General features: G+C 37.0%; 1 protein-coding gene across 9 annotated transcripts in view; it reads right to left on the reverse strand.

Annotated features, from left to right (window-relative positions):
• Positions 1–19491, reverse strand: part of AGFG1 (ArfGAP with FG repeats 1) — a 72336-nt gene that overhangs the window by 29570 nt on the left and 23275 nt on the right. For all 9 annotated transcript variants that reach the window (XM_039469861.2, XM_039469860.2, XM_039469858.2 and 6 more), the window contains exon 3: positions 3312–3427. In XM_039469861.2, coding sequence (XP_039325795.1) covers positions 3312–3427 — 116 coding nt within the window. The remainder of the gene's footprint in view (positions 1–3311; positions 3428–19491) is intronic.

Consider the following 19491-nt stretch of genomic DNA (forward strand, 5'->3'; position numbering starts at 1 on the left):
AGGAAAACACTGGTAATATTACAGTTAGGGAAACACTGGTAATATTACAGTTAACAGCCTAAAATATAAAGGCTTAGGATAAGATCATCCCATTTTAAATGAACAAAAGAAGCAATTCACAGAAAGAGACACAAATAAAAACACTTTTAACTTAACAAAAATGTAAATTAAGGTTTTATTCACCTATGAGCTAAGTGTGAACTTCACAAATGTTGTATTGCTACCTACTAAAATAAATAAATAAGTGTGCTTTGTGCACCAGAAGTATCACTTCCAGAAACTTATCCTTAAGAATTGGTAAGTCTATAGATACATGTACACATGGATGTTAACCACAGTCCTCTCTTTATCATTTCAAAAAAACTGGGAAACCAAACGTCTATCAAGAGAAAAATATTTAAAGGGATTATGCTAAAAATCACTGTAATACAATACTCAAAGCTACTCTGCTTTGACGTGGAAAGCTAAAACTTCACAGTTCTTGCAGATTTAATTCCAGTAATGTAAATACATGATTTATGTGAGGAGGCAAGTCAAGAAAGAGGCAGCAAGGATAATAATGTCCAAACATCGGCAATGCTGACCTCTAGGTGTGGGATTATGTGAGAGCTTTTGCTCTTTGTAATTCCGTGTTTTGTCCTACCCTCCTTTTTATTCCCCTTATGAAGTAGGTGAGGAAAGAAGGAAAACCATGTTTAAGAGCACCTGTTCCAGAAATAGAGTTCAAATCCCAGCTCCACCACTAAATGGCTGTGAAACCTTGGGTAAACTATTAATACTTCAACTCTTTGTGCTTCCATTTTCTCACTGATAAAATGGAGAGACAAGAGTTGCTGTGAGGTTTAAATAAGTTAACATTTGTAAAGCACTGAGAACACATTCCTAGTATAGGTATATGTTTAACTACATAAAGTGTTGTCACCAAACTACGTAATAGTCACAAACAATGCAACTGCTTTGTTGTGGGAGAAACAAGAGATATGAGAATGAATACAAGAACTTATACTTTCCCATAATTTAGCACACTACTGATATAGCCAAGTCTTATCAAAGGATAAAATCAGATGATAGTTATTGGTTCAAGACTGACCTGACACAGGTCAGTCTTGAAGAAACTAATCTTGTTTAACACAGAAAGTGCTTTTGAGAACTGGTCAAAAGAACAATTTCAAAATCCCTTTGGATAACAACAGCATCACTGTTTTAAGTACAGTTACAGTGAGTATTTTTAGGGAGACAGCATCTGGATAGTGCTTATTCCATATTAGAAACCAATTTCACTGTTCTCTAGCTATATGTTACAGGTGTGCAGGAGTCTGCATTAAAAACATACAGGTTCTGGACCTCTTAATGATTGTTACCTGTCCCACCACGTAAAGTCTGTATTTGTATTACTCTTACTATCCTGTTTCTCAGGGAAAGAAAAAAAAAAACCACACACACACATAAATTATAATTATTTGAGGTTTCCAGGTACTTGGGTTATAGTTTAAATGAGTAATACATCACTGTTATAAATGTGGGGGTAAGGATCTATGATTTTAATTCGACCAACTGTTACTGACACTCATTTTTCTCCTGATAGCTACAGCTGACCATTAGCTAATCCCTAACCAAACTCACTTTCTGAATTGGTAAAAGTAACACAGCTGAAAAAACAAAACTAGGTTAGGGCTATGCAAGGAGAACAGTCTTTCCTACAGGATGGAATGTCTAGAAAATTCAGAACCAAAACTATAAAAGGGTAATTATACCTTTCATTTTAAAAGAATCATTTATGCTACCACATTTTTACTATCAACCCATCTTCTAATATTTTCTTCTTTCCTAAACTTATATTTTACTGATATATTTTAATCTATTTTCATACCTGATGTCTTCTGGTGTAGCTGAATATAGCCCTGACTAACCTTGCCTTGCAAAAAGTAGTCTATTTTAGGCAGGGCACAGTGGATCACACCTGTAATCCTAGCACTTTGGGAGGCTGAGGTGGGCGGATCACCTGAGGTCAGGAGTTTAAGACCAGCCTGGCCAACATGGCAAAATCCCACCTCCTATATCTACTAGAAATATAAAAAATTAGCCAGGTGTGGTGGTGGGTGCCTATAATCTTGGATACTTGGGAAGCTGAGGCATGAGAATCACTTGAACCTGGGAGGTGGAGGTTGTAGTGAGCAGAGATCGTGCCACTACACTCCAGTCTGGGCAACAAGAGCAAAACTCAGTCTCCAAAAAAAAAAAAAAAAAAAAAAAAAAGAAAAGAAAAAAAGTAATCTATTTTGGAAAGCAGTAAGAATACAAATTTTGATAGGGCATGCAAGTCAGAGTTAATGTGCTCCTGAATGAAGGTAAAGACCTCTGCTGTAAACCATGTCAAATGTTCTCTCAGGACCAAAACAGGCTCTGAACATATTCTCTGGGTTGAAACACAGTTTCTCAGGCAAACAAGAGGCCCGTTACTTCCCCATTATCTACACCCTATTTTGACTCTCTGCCCCATCTTCTTCACCTCCCAAGATGAAATATCCATTATTCAGTATTATTAAAGAAACAATCAAAAGAGTTCATAGTAAAGAGTCTTAGTAACTATACTTAAATTGTGCTCATATAGCTGAAAATGAAGAGCCTTGAGTAGATGAACACTAGCTCTATGTATATAGTCCCTATTCCACTGTAAGGGGCTTACTAGCTATATGAACAACCTGTTCATTAATTAATGAATTAACTTTTAAAATTAATGAATTAATTTTTAAAAATTAACATCCAATAGATTTAGTTAGGGAAATATAAATACTCCCTTCTTAACCAGGAAGTAAACTGATTTCTTAGGTAGAAAGAAAAAAAATATTTTGAGTGAAGACTACAACAGACAATTAGGTAGACGGATTACTACACCAGAGCTTTAGCACAGTGCCTAGTACATAGAAGATGCTACTCAATAAATTTTTAAAAAGATATGATTCAATAAATACTTGCTAAATTAATGATTTTTAAGAATGGAGACTTTGTAGGAAAAAAATACTTTTAAAGAAGCTAACTGAGATAGGAAATGAGTAGAGGGGAAGAATCCCTAACTTTCCTGGTAATTATTATTTTAAAAAAAAGGCTGCTGCCACGCACAGATGAGTTAAGATAAAGTAGAAGTAAAGGTTTTTGGAAACCAAACCAACAAAAAGCCAAGAGATAATGAACTATATATACTTATCTAGTTCTCACTGTCTGTCTTTTATCCTTCATTGTGTCAGACTAACCTTATCCATAGTTAATGTGATTTGGGGAGGCTTTATTCTACATATAAACTATTCACTCACCATCTTTTCTTTTCATATTTTTCTTGTAGAAACTCTTTCACTTTTTGTGGATCCCTGAAGTCTGGAATTGCTGAAGATCTATCATCAAACAATCCTAGCCAAATCTGTTTACAGACCTTTGGAAAGAATTAAAAAATATATAAATTAAATTCGACATCTTCACTTAAAAAAATTTTAAGGGGAAATAATGATTCTTTCAGGAAGCTCATCTACATAATAATTTTAATAATATGTATTCAATGAGGATACTAATAATCAGAAATAAAGAAACTAAATTTATTTTTAATATGTTACAGTATGTAGTAAATTTTTAGCAACAGAATCATTTAAAAAGGGAAATGAACAGTGAAATGGGATTTGAGAAGACCTGGGGCCTTTTTGGTCTTGGTGAAAACATAAACCTTACCATTAGCAAAGTCTTGTAACCTGTATAAACCTCAGTTCTCTTACAAAACAAAGGAACTGAACCAGTAACAATTTTACAGGACTTTTAACAAGTCTAAAAAAAACCAAAAGGAACACACAAAAATACTAGAATCATAAACAATTTACTGTAAAACTGTAACAATAAACACAAATATAAGGCAGATACACTATTAGCTTTACAGTTGTCTCCTATGACTTTTTGTCCAATAGCTTAAAAATGAGAATCTAAGATATTTAACTTTCAGAAAAACCAAAAGAGAAATGCAATAAAAAAGCACAAAAAGAACTATAAAGAGAAAAACTTATAGATTTCATCAAAAAGTTATTCTTCAAAAAAACTTAAAAAATAAAAAAACAAGACTCCATGGATAAAAATCTTTGCAAAATGTTTAAGAAATTGAAACTGGAATATATAAAGAACTCCTACAACCCAATTACAAAAGACAGATAACCCAACACTTTTTTGGGGTTTTTTCTGATTTCTTTTTGAGAAAAGATCTGGCCCAGTTTGGAGTGCAGTGGTGTAATCTCAGCTTATTTGTAACCTCCACCTCCTATGCTCAAGCCATCCTCTCATCTCAGCCTCCTGAGTAAGCTGGGCAGCACCACATGTGACTAACTGTATTTTTTGTAGAGACAGGGTTTCATTCATGTTGCCCAGGCTGGTCTCAAACTCAGAGCTCAAGTGATCCGCCCACCTCAGCCTCCCAAAGTGCTAGGATTACAGGTGTGAGCCACCACGCCCAGCCAACACTTGTTTAAAGAGGGGGCAAAAGATCTGAACAGACACTTCACCAAAGATATAAGCAGCCCACTGTCATCAGTCATGTATAAAATGCAAATTAAAACACTGTTGAGGCCAGGTGCAGTGCCTCATGCCTGTAATCCCATAACCCTGGAAAGACGAAGAGGGGGGATCACCTGAGGTCAGGAGTTCAAGACTAGCCTGACCAAAATGATGAAATCCCGTCTCCACTAAAAATACACAAAAATTACCTAGGCATAGTGGCGCACACCTGTAATCCCAGCTACTCGGGAGGCTGAGTATGGAGAATCATTTGAACCCAGGAGGCAGAGGTTGCAGTGAGCCAAGATCACGTCATTGCACTCCAGCTTGGGCAACAAAAGTAAAACTCCATCTCAAAAAAAAAAAAAAAAAAAAAAAAAGACACTGAGACTCCCAAGGATAGACATGCATAGATATCACCAGAAAAGCTAAAAACAAAGTTGTGACCACACAATGTACTGGTAACAATGCAGAACAGCCGGAATTCTTTCTAATATAAAATGGTATAAGCACTGTGGAAAACATTTGGCAGTTTCTTAAGAGTTAAACGTAGACCTGACATATGACTTAGCCATTCTACTTCTAGGTATTTATCCAAGAAAAAGAAAAGCACTTGTCCACACTCAGACTGTACATATTTACAGCAGCTTTGATAATAACCCCAAACTGGAAATAATCCAATTGTCCATAAATAATTGAACAAAAAAATGGCAGAAAATCCACAGAAGCATATTATTCAGTAATTAAAAGGAGTAAACCATTAATACAAGAAACATGAATAAACCTCAAGATTATGTGCACACCCCTCCCCACCAAAACGTATATACAACATATTTCCATTCATTTAAATCTTTAATATAAACCTGCCTACAGCGAGGAAAAGCAGACCAGTGGATTCATTACAAAGGGTTGCACAATGAAAATGGATGCTCTCTTGTTATTATGGTAGTGGTTTCATGGTATACAGATATGTCAAAACTCATCGAACTGTAAACTTTATAGACACGTTATCAATTTAAATATGTACAAATTATCAGTTATTCCTCAGCAAAGTTATCAAAAACAAATCCACAAGTTTCCAAAATTGTATTATTTTAAAGAATAAGCAATTATGACACTATGAAAAGAACAAAGTATCTGGTTTCAAAAACCCTGACAAATATTTAAGACATGAGCGAAGGAAAAGCATACTTCTCAATCTTACTTGCTCACTGAACTGGCTATGGGAGACATAAGAGAAAGGATAGGAAAAAGGGCTTGCCCTTCTCCTCTCCTACCATGTCCCCAAACACGTTTCAAAATATTTCTTGTGGTCCCTTCCTATTTCAGGCTCAGTACAGATACTATAAAGTCATTTTGGAAGTGACAGTTGACACAAGTGAGGACTAGAGTAAGGCATAATCCATTATGAAGAAATTTCAGTGTCAAAGCCTGAGAAGTACAGACACCCAGGAACAGTAGTGCAACTTACTGCCAGAAATGGCACAAACCTTAAAGAGACCCAGCTTGTCCAATTAGTTTTTAGCCACTTAAAAAGAACTACATGGGACTCTCCTCAGGCAGAAACCTAACTAATGATTCTCACAAACTGTAATTCTTTAAGATTTTTAAAGATGTGTCAATTACATTTAGAAACGGAGGACTGCAAGTTTTTAATTCTTCTATTTTAAAACTTCCCAAATGAGAAAACAAGAGACATGATAGTTATTTGCCCAAAGCCATGGAACTATTGACTGTACTTGACAGAATTACTTCAAGACACTTTAGTCTCTACTTTCTAAAACTTCTGCCATATACAACTTTTAAAACTAAAATCAATAAATGAATAATAACAAGCATACAAATAAATAAAATGAAGCCGACAGGCTAAGGGCAGACAGATCATAGAACTGCCACCTTGGCACTCAATGGTAACGCAAAGCAAAGATGGAGTGCTTTATGGTAAACTATTTGACGTAAGCAGATTGTAGGATTTCCTCTAAACTGCATACTAACTGCTGTGGTTCTGCATCTGCTCTCTGAAAGGTCACACTGCTAGAGAAAGTCATTAAAAATAGCTGCTTGGGTCCTCTACAAATTCAAAATATCTCACTGTCAAAGTTCCTCAAAGTTATTAATCAGCTTTAATTTCCTATTATATTGCCCGACAGCAGCTATTTCCTATATTTATATCTCAAAATCCTAACCATTCTCAACACTCTTAGCAGTTGAATTCTTACTCAAGTGAAATGACCCTCAACATGTGATTCTCAATTCCTTAAATCAGCAAGCAACATCAGTGTCACCTAAGAACTTGTTGGAAATGCAAATTTTCAGGAGCCACCCAAGACGTGTGAAATCAGTCCCTCTAGGTGGAACCAAACAATCTGTTTCAACTCTTCCAGGTTATACTGAAGAAGGCTAAAGTTTGAACCAATGCTTCAGTAACATCTAGGCCAGCAGATGGAAACTTACTTCCTACCTGTAACTTTTCATCTTTCCTTGCCTCTATCAGAACATCAGAGACAGAGGGAAAGAGAGATTCAAACTATATACAGCTTTCAGCATTTCTCAAATTTAGCCAGTAAACCTATTATGGGGCAAGATTCATTTAACAAAGCCAGTGTTTCGGTGACACACCTGGGAAAATAATCAGTCTCTAGCTCCTTATGACCTACTCACATTTTAGTCCCTGAAAGGTCACCTTCTGCTCCCAACACTCTACTAACATTACTATTTCAGGCATCTAGATTTGCTGATAAAGTCTCTTTTCCGCTTGTTTTGTTTTTTTAGTAAAACCAATATCATCAACTGAAAAAAGGGGTTTCAAGGTTAGAAAAAAAGGGTGAGAATGAATTGACTAAGAAGCACTGAAGACTTGAGGCCATGAATATTTGAAGTGAAACTAGCTTTATCTGGCTATTCAGGTAAAAGTAGGTAGAATACTGGTTTAATTGGGCAGAACATGACAGAGGTTGGAAAAAGGTGATTATATTAACAGACCATGGAACCTAAGCTAAGAAAAATAAAGACATCATGAGGAAGACAGATAACAACATTTAGTGAAATAAAGGAATGGAAGTCCTGATGATTGTCCCAAAATTGTTGGCTCCAGTATTGGAGTAAGCTGGAAAGAGAATCAGTGGTGGTCAGAGAACTGAATGCTTGAAACTGAAATCTGGGGGTTGATACAGTTATCAATAAATAAAAGGTTTAAAGTAGTATGAAGGATCACTGGAGGTCATGGAATTCTGGAGGCCATGGAGCTATCTGTGTGGATATTGGCCAGGCCAAAATGATTAACACTAGTGGAAATAAAAACAGTATTTAAAATGAATGAGGGGGCTAAGCACGATGGCTCATGTCTATAATCCCAGCACTGTGGGAGGTCAAATCGGAGGGACTGCTTGAGCCCAGGAGTTCAAGACCAGTCTGGGCAACATGGCAAAATTCAGTCTCTACAAAAAAATACAAAAATTCACCGAGCGTGGTGGTGAATGTGTAGTCCCAGCTACTCGGGAGGGTGAGGTGAGAGAATCACCTGAGCCCGGAAAATAGAGGTTGCAGTCAGCCTTGATCATACCACTCTACTCCATCCCGGGTGTCAGAATGAGACCTTGTCTCTAAATACATACGTACATACATACTGAATGAGGGAATCTGACTGGTACAATTGTAACAAGAAGATGCAGCCACTCATAAAATCTATTGACATGAAAAGTGGGGGCAAGGAACTAAAAACAGCACCGAGGAGCAAGAGTGACACTTAAAAACTAGGAATTATACAGAACAATGGAATTAGTTTTGATGGTCTCTTTTGGGGGAGGTAAATAATCAGCTCTAATTATAGAATAATGTGCTGGTGATGGTAGTTAATGAGCTTGGACTAGGGAATCGGACTGCATGAGTCTGAATTCCAACTCTATTTTGCTATTTGACTTGAACAAGTTAATTTTTCTTTACCTGTAAAATACAAATAATAGAACTTATTTCACAGGGAGGTTTAGTGAGTTAAATAAATATGTGTTTGGTAACAAGAACAGGTATATAAACTTTAGTATTAGTTTGGTCAGGCACGGTAGCTCATGCCTATAATCCCAGCACTTTGAAAGGTTAGGAGTTCGAGACCAGCCTGGCCAACATGGTAAAACCCCATCTCTACTAAGAACACACACAAAAAATTAGCCAGGTGTGGTGGCATGCACCCACTACTCAGGAGGCTGAGGCAGGACAATTGCCTGAATACGGGAGGTGGCAATTGCAGTGAGCCAAGATTACGCTGCAGCCTGAGTGAAAGAGCAAGACCGTCTCAAAAAAAAAAAATTGTATTAGTTATATTACTTTTGGGCCTGGTCTCTTAAGCAGTCTGCAGTGATAAGCTATGGAGTGACAAAATAAGCAATGACTGGGAAGGGTGGTCTTACCAGGAAAATACAGGAAACTGAAGATCTCCCTTCATTCCTGATGCAGACGCAATCAGAGTGGTCTTGACAGAGCAATCTCTCTCCTCGACTTCTAGCACTTCGTAGCTCTCACAGGAAACTCATTCCAAACTGCCTAGTAGTAGAATCACGAAGCCTGTGTCTCATTTACTTTTGGATTCCCCATAATGCTTTAAACAATGGGCTGTGCCATATTAAGTGTTCAATAAACTGATAATACTCAAAGCCAGATCTTACGGAAGAACTGAAAATCACAGCAGACAACAGAATAAACTCATAAAATTGTTAATTTTTCCCTTGATAGTGCTAATCCACTCTAGAATTGAAATCATAATAGCCAGTGACAGAATCTAAAATGTGTTAAAGCATATTTTATCAGTCAGTTACCATAGAAACAGGCAGCACAGTCAATTTGGATAATTTGAAGGAAGTTTAATAAGGAGACTGTTACAAAGCATGGTTGATTTGTTAAGGAAATCACAAGTTAGAGTGTTCTATCCCAGCGTTAGTAACAGCAGGGCCTACCCCTACCCATTGGCAGTAAAGCAGGGGAGGAAAGAAAAACATCAGCAGAATCTTAAAACAAAGAGGGCTGCCTGATAGGAACTGCAAGCTTCAATGGAAGGATGAAGCCAGGCTACAGAAATCCCACAGGAAGAAGTCAGAAAAGTAAAAATCCTAACCTCTCTCTCCTCCTTTCCTTCAAACAGCTGAAAATGTTCCCCACCAGCTGAACCCAACCAGAAACCAGGGATAAGAAGCCCAACTGTATATCCAGACAGACTAGCTGCTTGGAGCCAGAGCAAGGAAAAGACTAGAGTCAGAAGTGCAAATAACAGCTATCCAATACAGCAGCCAAATCATGATAATAAATATATACAGGGCAAGCAATTTAACAAACTCAGTTATGAATACCAAAAATAGGAAATCTTCATACTTGTTCCCAATTACTCATATATAAAAGGTAAGAAACAGTGTTGTATCAGTAATCCTTGAGGGTGACAGCAATTTGGAGGGGAAAGTTGTTGAAATGGATATTCACCTTTATTTGGACAAAACCTTATTTTCACAAAAAGGATAAAAAGAATAAACCACATGACATGACTCTGTTTGCAACCTGTACACAGAAAGATCTAAGAATAAGGAAAGGACAGAGGATCTGGAATTTAAAGAATCTTTTTTCACTAAGCCAATCTATGTACATCTAACTAGATTTCAGACTTTCTTTTTTGTCTTTTCTTTACTTAGTAGAGATGGAGTAATCCCCTAGGTAATCCTGCCTCCTTTTGTATGTAAGATATAATCACAGCACTTAAAAATACTGCCCTCAAAACACAGGAACGAAAGAATAGTTTAAAAATTAAAAATCTGATGAACAAGCAACCAATATCCACTTTTCAGAAGCAGAAAAACTGAACAAAAATAAACATTAACAAACAGAAAATACCATTAGAAGCTCTCTAGACAAGTATCATGGACCTATACAAAATTATATCACCAACATATTATTTTGCCCTAAAAGGAAGAAACAAGGAAGAAAAAGTCCATCCTCAGAAAAATATCTCAAATATATGCCATGACTCAAGTAAAATACTGAAAAAACAAGTGCATTATTAACGTTTCCTACACCGATCCAGCCTACATTAATATGACTATAGTATTTCCAGACCACCAGCTGATTAGTTATTTCTCAGTGACACATACTTGAACAATATATAAACTGAAAGATGCCTGCAGAAACAAACAAAAACACTATCCGCATGTGCTTTATGCAAGAGAAACTGAAAGTTTTGCATTTACATACATTTTTTTAAGAAACTTTACAATACATTATATCATAACATTTGGTTTTATAAAATGTGCTAGCAAGAATTAGAACTTATGCAACTGAGTAACTAAAAATAGGCACACACAAGCTGTATGTGCAGATCTCTGAGAGACAGTACCTTTGAAAAGCAGCCACATAAATGGACAGGTAAGGGAATATCAGACATATGAGGTATCAAATCCAACATTTATTTTGTCCTAGGGTTTTTTTTAAAAAATTAAGCACAAACTACCTTATAACAGCTTCCTTAACCTAAGAATCAAATTCTTCATCACAGCCCATTAGGCTCAACAGAATGTGACCCCTGATTAGTCCTCCAAACTAATTTCTAAACTCTTTCCAGCCCACTGGCCTCCACAGAAAGTCTTCCCTAACCACCAATCCAAAATGGCATTTAACCCCTGTACCAAATCCCAGATACACTCTCACAATATTTTCTCAACCTTTATCTCCTAATTTTTAAATGCAAATTGCAGGAAGCAGGAACCTCCTCTTTGATTCAACACTATTTGTATACTTAATTCCTGACATACAGTAAGCACTTAATATCTGGTGCATGTGTGAATGCAACTTCCTTAACAGCCCTCAAATGTATGCACAACAGAAATTATCTTTTTTCTTCTGTTCCACCTAAAATATACATGCTGACCTAGAACATTTAGTTTCCCAACTTACTTGGTAGAAATAAATAAATTCACTGATCCAAATTCTTATGTTATATATGGGCCAGGGATCAGAAAATTGGGCTATATCTGGGGACTTTGCTTGCAGATAACATTTTCTTAGAACACAGTCACACCCACTTGGTTACCTATTGTCTAGTACTACTTTCAGCTACAACATTAGCACTAATTGTAACAAAGACCTTATGGAACCCACAAAGCCTAAAGTATTTACTTTCTGACTCTTCATGGAAAAAGTCTGTCAACACCTAACATACCTGCAACCACGGACTATGCAATCATTCCAGCATCAGAAGACAAGTAACAATCTAAATACGATAATAAAAACCTGTTTTAGAGGCAGGTATTAGAATGCGCAATACCTGGGATAACACAGAGATGGGAAAAAACTTTTCCCTAGAGGAAGAACTTCCCAAGAGCAAGGACTAAGAGCCAGTTTATTATACATACTGATTCACTTGATAATATAGGAGAAAAAGTACCAGAATAAGTTCTGGTGAAAGATGAATAGGTACTTAACACTTGTTTTCTAAATAACTACTAAGTACAAATAAATACAAATGATAAAACATTTGGAAAGGGACTGCGAAATCTCACAAAGGAAAAGACAGAAGCAAATGCTTAGAATACTAGAGAAAAATAAAATGCAATGTATACTAAGAAAACTTAGAAGTATCCGCATTGTAAAGAACAACAGCTCTAATTCAGACATCTAGTGTAAAGACTTAGTAAAAGGCAGCATACACAACTCATATATCCATAACTTATTTCACTTGAAGTCTCTAACATAAGAACTGTGTTCCAGATAGGCTGAAAAGAATCAAAACCCAGCTATATTGGTTTGGATAAAAACAGATTTGCAGACAGAATACACCAGAGCACTCCACCAAAATAAAACGAATACTTCATGGGAACCAGAGATGCAAACAGGAACCATGTGGGAGCTGAGCGGTCTGAGTGTCTCTTAAGTCCCCTCTCAACTAACCCCCTCCACCAACACATAGTTTATCATTTGCTTCTCATACTATGTCTTGTCCCCACTTTTGCTCATCTAAGTACAACTTTTCGTTTGTCAGCCTGCACAGAGACTAACAAATCTATTGAAAAACAAATCTATCTAACAAGTCTATTGAAAAATACATACAATTTTTCAGTTCAAATGACTCATTATTTGAATACAGCTTCTGTGAACCTTCATTCAATTTCTGAAGAAGCAAGACCTGATAAAGTGACTAGCCCCAGAGTTAGGTGTCCGTTTCTGGTGCAAGGGGCACCAGATATGTGTGTACGTGTGTGTGTGTGTGTGTGTGTGTGTGTGTGTGTGTGTGTGTGTGTGTGTGTGTGTGATGCTGTTTCATGGTTTTCCCAGGGCAAAAAGCCTTTTCTTCTTTCAGCAAGGAGCATGAGTAAGTAAGCACCCCTCCTTACCGCCCCCCACCACAACACACAGGTTATTTATGAATGCGCTTTGTAAATTACAAAGACCTTTATAAATTTAAGACTTATTATTAGTGAAGTCACAGTAGTTTCAACAAAAATTATTATCTGCCCAACTTTTCAAACTGAGATGACATAAGTAAATTACCCGGTATAGTATAGTGCCTGGCACAGAAAAATGGCTCTGCCTTTTAATTTTATTTACTGTGCCTTTCACGAGCTTCCTTGTTTTATCTAGCTAAATATATCAGTTTTTACTTTGAGACTTCCTTCACTGCTTTCAGTCTATAAAGTCCTTCTGCATTCAAATGTTAAATATGCAGCTGGGCTATTCGGCTGTATTTTCTATAGTAATCACCTCTTTGTGTTTTACTGTTACCCACTCTCCCCCCATGTATACATCCTTAAACATTACAATTTAGTTTTGCTTGGTTTCTATTTACAAAATATTTTAAGGAAAAGTTGATAGTAGAAACACATCTCACATACCCTTCACCAAGTCTCCAATGCTCTATCATTCTCCTGAGAAAAATAATTTTTTAATGAATCATTTAAATTGGTGACATAACAAGCCTTTTACCCCAAATGTATATTTCCTAAATATAAGGACATTCTTTTACATAACCATCGCACAAGTACCAAAATCAAGACATTAATATTTTATATTATCTAATGTAAAGATCAGTCAGTAATCTTAATAATGGCCTTTATAACAAAAGAAAAGGTTTTCCTAGTCTAGAATCCATTAACTGTCTCGTCTCTTTTAATCTGGAACATTCTTTACTCTCCCCACCCCACCCACCCATATTTTTTTTTTGAGACAAGAGTTTTGCTCTCATTGCCCAGGCTAGAGTCCAATGGCGTGATGTCAGCTCACCACAACCTCCATCTTCCAGGTTCAAGCAATTCTCCTGCCTCAGCCTCCTGAGTAGCTGGGATTATAGGCACGCACCACCACACTCAGCTAATTCTGTACTTTTAGTAGAGAAGGGGTTTCTCCGTTTTATTCAGGCTGGTCTCAGACTCCCAAACTCTGATGATCCACCCACCTTGGCCTCCTAAAGTGCTGAGATTACAGGGGTGAGCCATTCTTTACTCTTCTGTCTTTCATGACCATGACATCTTTGAAGAGTACAGACCAGCTATTTGGTAGTACTTTGGGCTTCCTCATGATTAAATTAACAATAGGTATTTTGGGGAAGATACCACATAAGTAATGTGTCCTTCCCAGTGCAACATATCAGAGATATACAAGGTCAATTTGTCCCAGTACTGGTAATATACTTGGATTACCTGGTTAAATTGTATCTTTCTCTCCATTTTAAAGTTACTGTTTTTCCCCATTGGGATTAATAAATATCTTGCAGGTACATCTTTTGAGACTATTGTCTACATGTTTCTGGCTTCCTTTAATGACTTAATGCTAAAATTTTTCTGAAATTTTGGTGTACTATGTCAGCTAACATTCTAATTAAGTTTCCACTTACTGTATAACCAATTTCTACAATGAATGTTGAAATTCATTTGTTTTACAAGATCATTCATATTTATAATATATGTCATAAAGGTTACAGTATATCTCAGGATCTAATCTATAAATCTGTGCCTACCCTTGCACTAGTTTCAGGCTGCTGTAATTATTGCAAGCTTATATCACAAATTACTGTGTATACAGAAGACAGAAATTACAAACAGTAAATAATTTTAGAAATTATTCCCAACTAGTTTTACTCTTTTGTCCTTTTGGATGAGGTTTAGAATTATTTCCCAAAAAGAAAAAAAAATCCCAAGTGTGTTGGAGTGTTTACATTCCAACTGTTCTAAACTTATTTTATGAAGCCTCCTAAAGGAAAGCATTCTCACTCTCAAAGACATTATGAATCTGATAAGAAAGGTTGCTAAGAAGGAAAAATTAACCAATGGTGTGTTCCTGCCTCCCTCCCTCACACATAGACATATACACAGAATAAACTTTACATTTTTTACATTTCCTAGAATATACCTAAGCAAACAAGGAGTTGAGCAAGGGAGTAGCAGAAGGGGGCTAGCTTGTTTGGTCATATAACCTTTAGAAATCATTGTTAAGAATATAACTTTATATTTTGTCTTGATATGAAGTAAGAATTGTCTGTGGATTATCTATGGTTTAAGGTATCATCAATACCACTGGCCACCTCTAATACAAGCACATTCATCCATTATTTAGTTCAACCTAGGACTCAATGATAGTGATCTATTTGTACTGACACTCTATTGTCTCGTTGTCCTGGTGACTGAAGGCATGCATTTGTGAGGCAACTGACTGAAGTCTGGAATGTAGTCATTGGCCAAGGAACAGAGAGAAACTAGCCCAAATTCAAACAAGCCTCTGAAGTAAACCTCATTTGTACCACATTCTATGTAAATAAACCAAAAGGTGTGGAAGAAAAGTTTTCTTTCAACATTTCTGAATACATGGGTGGCTATCTCATTGAACAATGGGGAAAATTTGATCATCAGTAAAAATTACTGAATTTGGGTGAAACATATCAAATAAATAAATTCATCGTAATTTTTAAAAACCTAACCAGTTGCTATTGGAAATGTTATGGAACTATTTTGAAAACAGTGCAATACTGAAGAATTATCTACTGATATTTATCAATAGTTTTAATGTTCTTAAAGAAGAATGACAATAAAACTATTGCAACTTAACGTAAATAGCTTTTATTTATAAAAATAGCTATTTTTCCAAAACAAAAAAATTAGTGAAAAGTCACTGTTTTAATTTTTGTAAACTTCATTAATGCCTAGTTAAGTAGAAGTGAACTGATTTCTCATCTGTTTCTGCATTTTTATGTTATGTAGCTTCTGGAAAACTCTGTAAACCCATGAAAACAGGAGTAAAAAACAGCAAACTGAGTCTCAGCATTATTAAACTTTTTTTTTTACTTTAAGCAACCTCTGAAAAGGTCTCAAGGATCCCCTACAAGTCCCAAACTGTACTCAGAAAACCACTGAGTTAGAAAATCACCATTTTACAGTCTCTAATTAATAGACGTAGGCACTGAGCATTAGCTGCTAACAGGACCAAAAATCAAAACTTTTTAAAGTGGTTCTTGATAAAAGAACACACCATACAACCTGTGAAATAGTGGATCTTTCCCCTTCCTTAAATTAAGCCTGAATCTTAAGAAACTACTATAGCCAACCATCAGTTTATAGGTAACTGGGACAAGAAAGCAACACTGACACTGCATGGACGGCATTAGCAAAATCCAGAAGGTGGGAAACTTACTGAACAAATGACTTGGTGAACAGAGTGTAAGAATGAGTGACTGGAAAGGAAACTTAAAGGATAAAAAAAAAAAAACACTTAAAGGGCAAACACTATAGATTCCTTCCAGCAGTGGCAAAAAGACTCATATTAAAAACCCAACTCTCCAGCAGATAACAACTATAAACTATGGACAAAGCTTATAAAGACACTAAAGAGCAACCACAAATAAGCTGAAGAGGAAAGAAACAGCACTAGGTATGTGCTTTTTTTAATTTAAGGATCATCACTTGAAAACAGTCATGCAGGGTTGCTACAATTCGAACAGAAATACACAAGTCTTAAAGCTTAAAGTACAGGAAGACAAGAGGTTCACAATAGCCACACCAACTGGAAAGTGAGGGGTAAATCCCCTAAGAGAGATGGCCAGAGAAATAAAATAGGTACCACAAAACGTGTGTTATCAACTTCTCCCAAATCTCTAGCTCACTCCTGACCTATGTGTACATGGGGCTAACTTCAAACAGTTCAATTAAGGAACTGAGCAAAGATTTAGAGTTTACTAAAGTAAAAAACAAAACAAACAAAACCAATAGTTTTTGAAGGAACAAGACAGAATCCAGAGGCCCTACATATACAAAGAAACAGGAAATTATGACCCAAAATCAAAAGAAAAGTCAATCCGTACCAGATTCTGCAATGGTAAAAATTTTAGAATAAGGAGACAATGACTTAAAATAGCTAGTATATCCATATTCAAGAACATATTATAGGCCGGGCATAGTGGATCACATCTGTAATCCCAGCACTTTGGGAGGCTGAGGTGGGTGGATAACGAGGTCAGGAGTTCAAGACCAGCCTGGGCAAGATGGTGAAACCGTGCCTCTACTAAAAATACAAAAATTAGCTGAGCATGGTGGCAGGCGCCTGTAATCTCAGCTACTCGGAGACTGAGGCAGGAGATTACTTTGAACCCAGGAGGTGGGGGTTGCAGTGAGCCAAGATGCCACCACTGCACTCCAGCCTGGGCAACAGAACAAGACTCCATCTCAAAAAAAAAAAAGTATTAAAGAAAACATGATTACAATAAATAAAAACGAACAAAATCTGGGCAGAGAAATGGAAACTCTCGAAAAAACTCTAGAAAAAGATGTAAATGTTAAAGATGGAAAAGATAATAACTAAAGTTAAAAATTAGAGCTTAGAAATAACAGAAGAGTTGGGGATAAGAGAGAAATTGTCTGATCTGGAAAGTATAAATATAGAGGGAAAAAAATTAAGGGAACCTCTGGAAACTGCAGAACAGTATCAAAATGCCTACCAATGAAGCAATCAGAATCTCAGAAGGACAGCTAAGAGAGAATGAGGCAGAAAAAATACTTGAAGGGAAAATGTTGAAATATTCTCAATTTGGTAAATGAAAAATGTATAGATTCAAGAAGATCAACAACCATAAGGATACATACATATACACAGATAAAGCATGTCCAGATATATCACAGTCACATGCTGAAAACAAAAATAAAGTGCTTCACAACAACCCATCACTATAATGGAAAAAAAAAACAGTATGAGATAAAGTAAATTTCAAAAAAAAAAATGAAACATTAAGATAGACATTACACAGTGATAACATAATCAAGAAGACAATTATATACTGGCACCAATAATAAAGTTTCAGAATACATGCAGGAAAAAAATGATGTATTTATTATGGAAAAAAATATGAAAATCCACACCAGCTGTCCAATTGTTCTATCTGCAGTTGCTCAACTAGACAAGATCAGTAAGGTGAATCCACAACATCTACGTACCACCAACGATCACAGAGCTGTAACTGTCATTCATAAAACACTACACCCAACAGGCAGATATGGCCATTGTTCTATGGCTTTGAGCAGTCTCTGCCCAAGTCCAGAGTCTGGCTATAGCTATCTAGGAAGCAGGTTCTGAGAGAGGATGTAGCAAGATAGCCAAATCAGGCTCTCTGCAGGCAGAGCAGCTGGTAAACCACTGCGCTCACACCACCGGGAAAGGGGAGGGGGGACCCTGCTCAAAGACCTGTTGACACTACGCTGCCATTCGATGGCACAAAGCAGGACAAGTTCTCCTATCAAAAGATAACTGCTCACAACCACTCCATCCTTGGAAAGAACCGAGCATCACAGGCCAGTATGAGATTGTCCCTGAGAAAGTGGTGGGAGTCATGTTCCAGTAGGAGACTGACCAAAAAGTATCACCCAAATCAACAAGAAGTTCTTGCAGGCATGGCCTCTGCCTACTACTATCCAAACCTTAAACATCATTACAAATTCCTCAAAATTCTATGGGGCCAGAAGGCCTGTTTATTTTCTTCTTACCAGCTCATAACGTACCCCATAACCAGAAGGCACACTCTGTTGCCACAATGAATGTCAGTTGCTGTCCTGACAAGCAGGCTTCTTGTTCTGCAGTAAGAACCCAGCATCTATTTTCAGGAGGCTGAGTAGCGGCTGATGCCAGAGCAATGGAAAAGACACAGGTAAAGGACTACAACTCAGATGTGTACCAGGTAGCACTTATGCTGCCTGAGTGTCCCACAAGGCACTGGAAGTCACCTGAGCTGCTTTGTTTCTCAGGGACTCTAAGCTGGCAGAGGCCCCAGGTTAGACTCTTCATCCCCAGAATAACTACCCGGCCTGAGGCCCCCACTGTCTTAACACAATCCTTTGCCTGAATCTATGCCACATACCACTAATACAGGCCCATTCCAGTCCAATCTTTGCAGGTGTCACTGTGAACCATCTAGCTTTTTTTTTTTTTTTTTTGAGACAGTTTCACTCTGTCACCCAGGCTAGAGTACAGTGGTGCCATCTCAGCTCACTGCAACCTCTGCCTGCTGAGTTCAAGTGATTCTTGTCCTCAGCCTCCAGAGCAGCTGGGATTACAGGCACAAGCCACCAAGCGCAGCAAATTTTTGTATTTTTAGTAGAGATGGGGTTTTGCCATGTTGCCCAAGCTAGTCTTGAACTCCTGGCCTCCAGTGATCCGCCTGCCTCGGCTTCCCAAAGTGCTGGGATTGATTACAGGCATGCGCCACGGCACCTAGCAAAGCCTCCAATCCTTTATAAGCAGTACAAAGTTTTAAAGCCCATTTTAACCACTCAATATGTGGATCTTCCCTGGATTCTCATTCAAACAAACCATTAAGAAAAAAAAAAAAGAAAAGATATTTATGAACAACAGAAAACTTAAATGACCAGATGACTAGATTATTAATTGTTATAGGGACAAAAATAGCACTGTTGCTATATATATTTTAAGGTCCTTGAAATTCACGGGTAACATGAGAGTTGAAGGCCA

The sequence above is a fragment of the Saimiri boliviensis genome, chromosome 5 (genome assembly GCF_048565385.1).
Source record: "Saimiri boliviensis isolate mSaiBol1 chromosome 5, mSaiBol1.pri, whole genome shotgun sequence".
NCBI lineage: Eukaryota > Metazoa > Chordata > Mammalia > Primates > Cebidae > Saimiri > Saimiri boliviensis.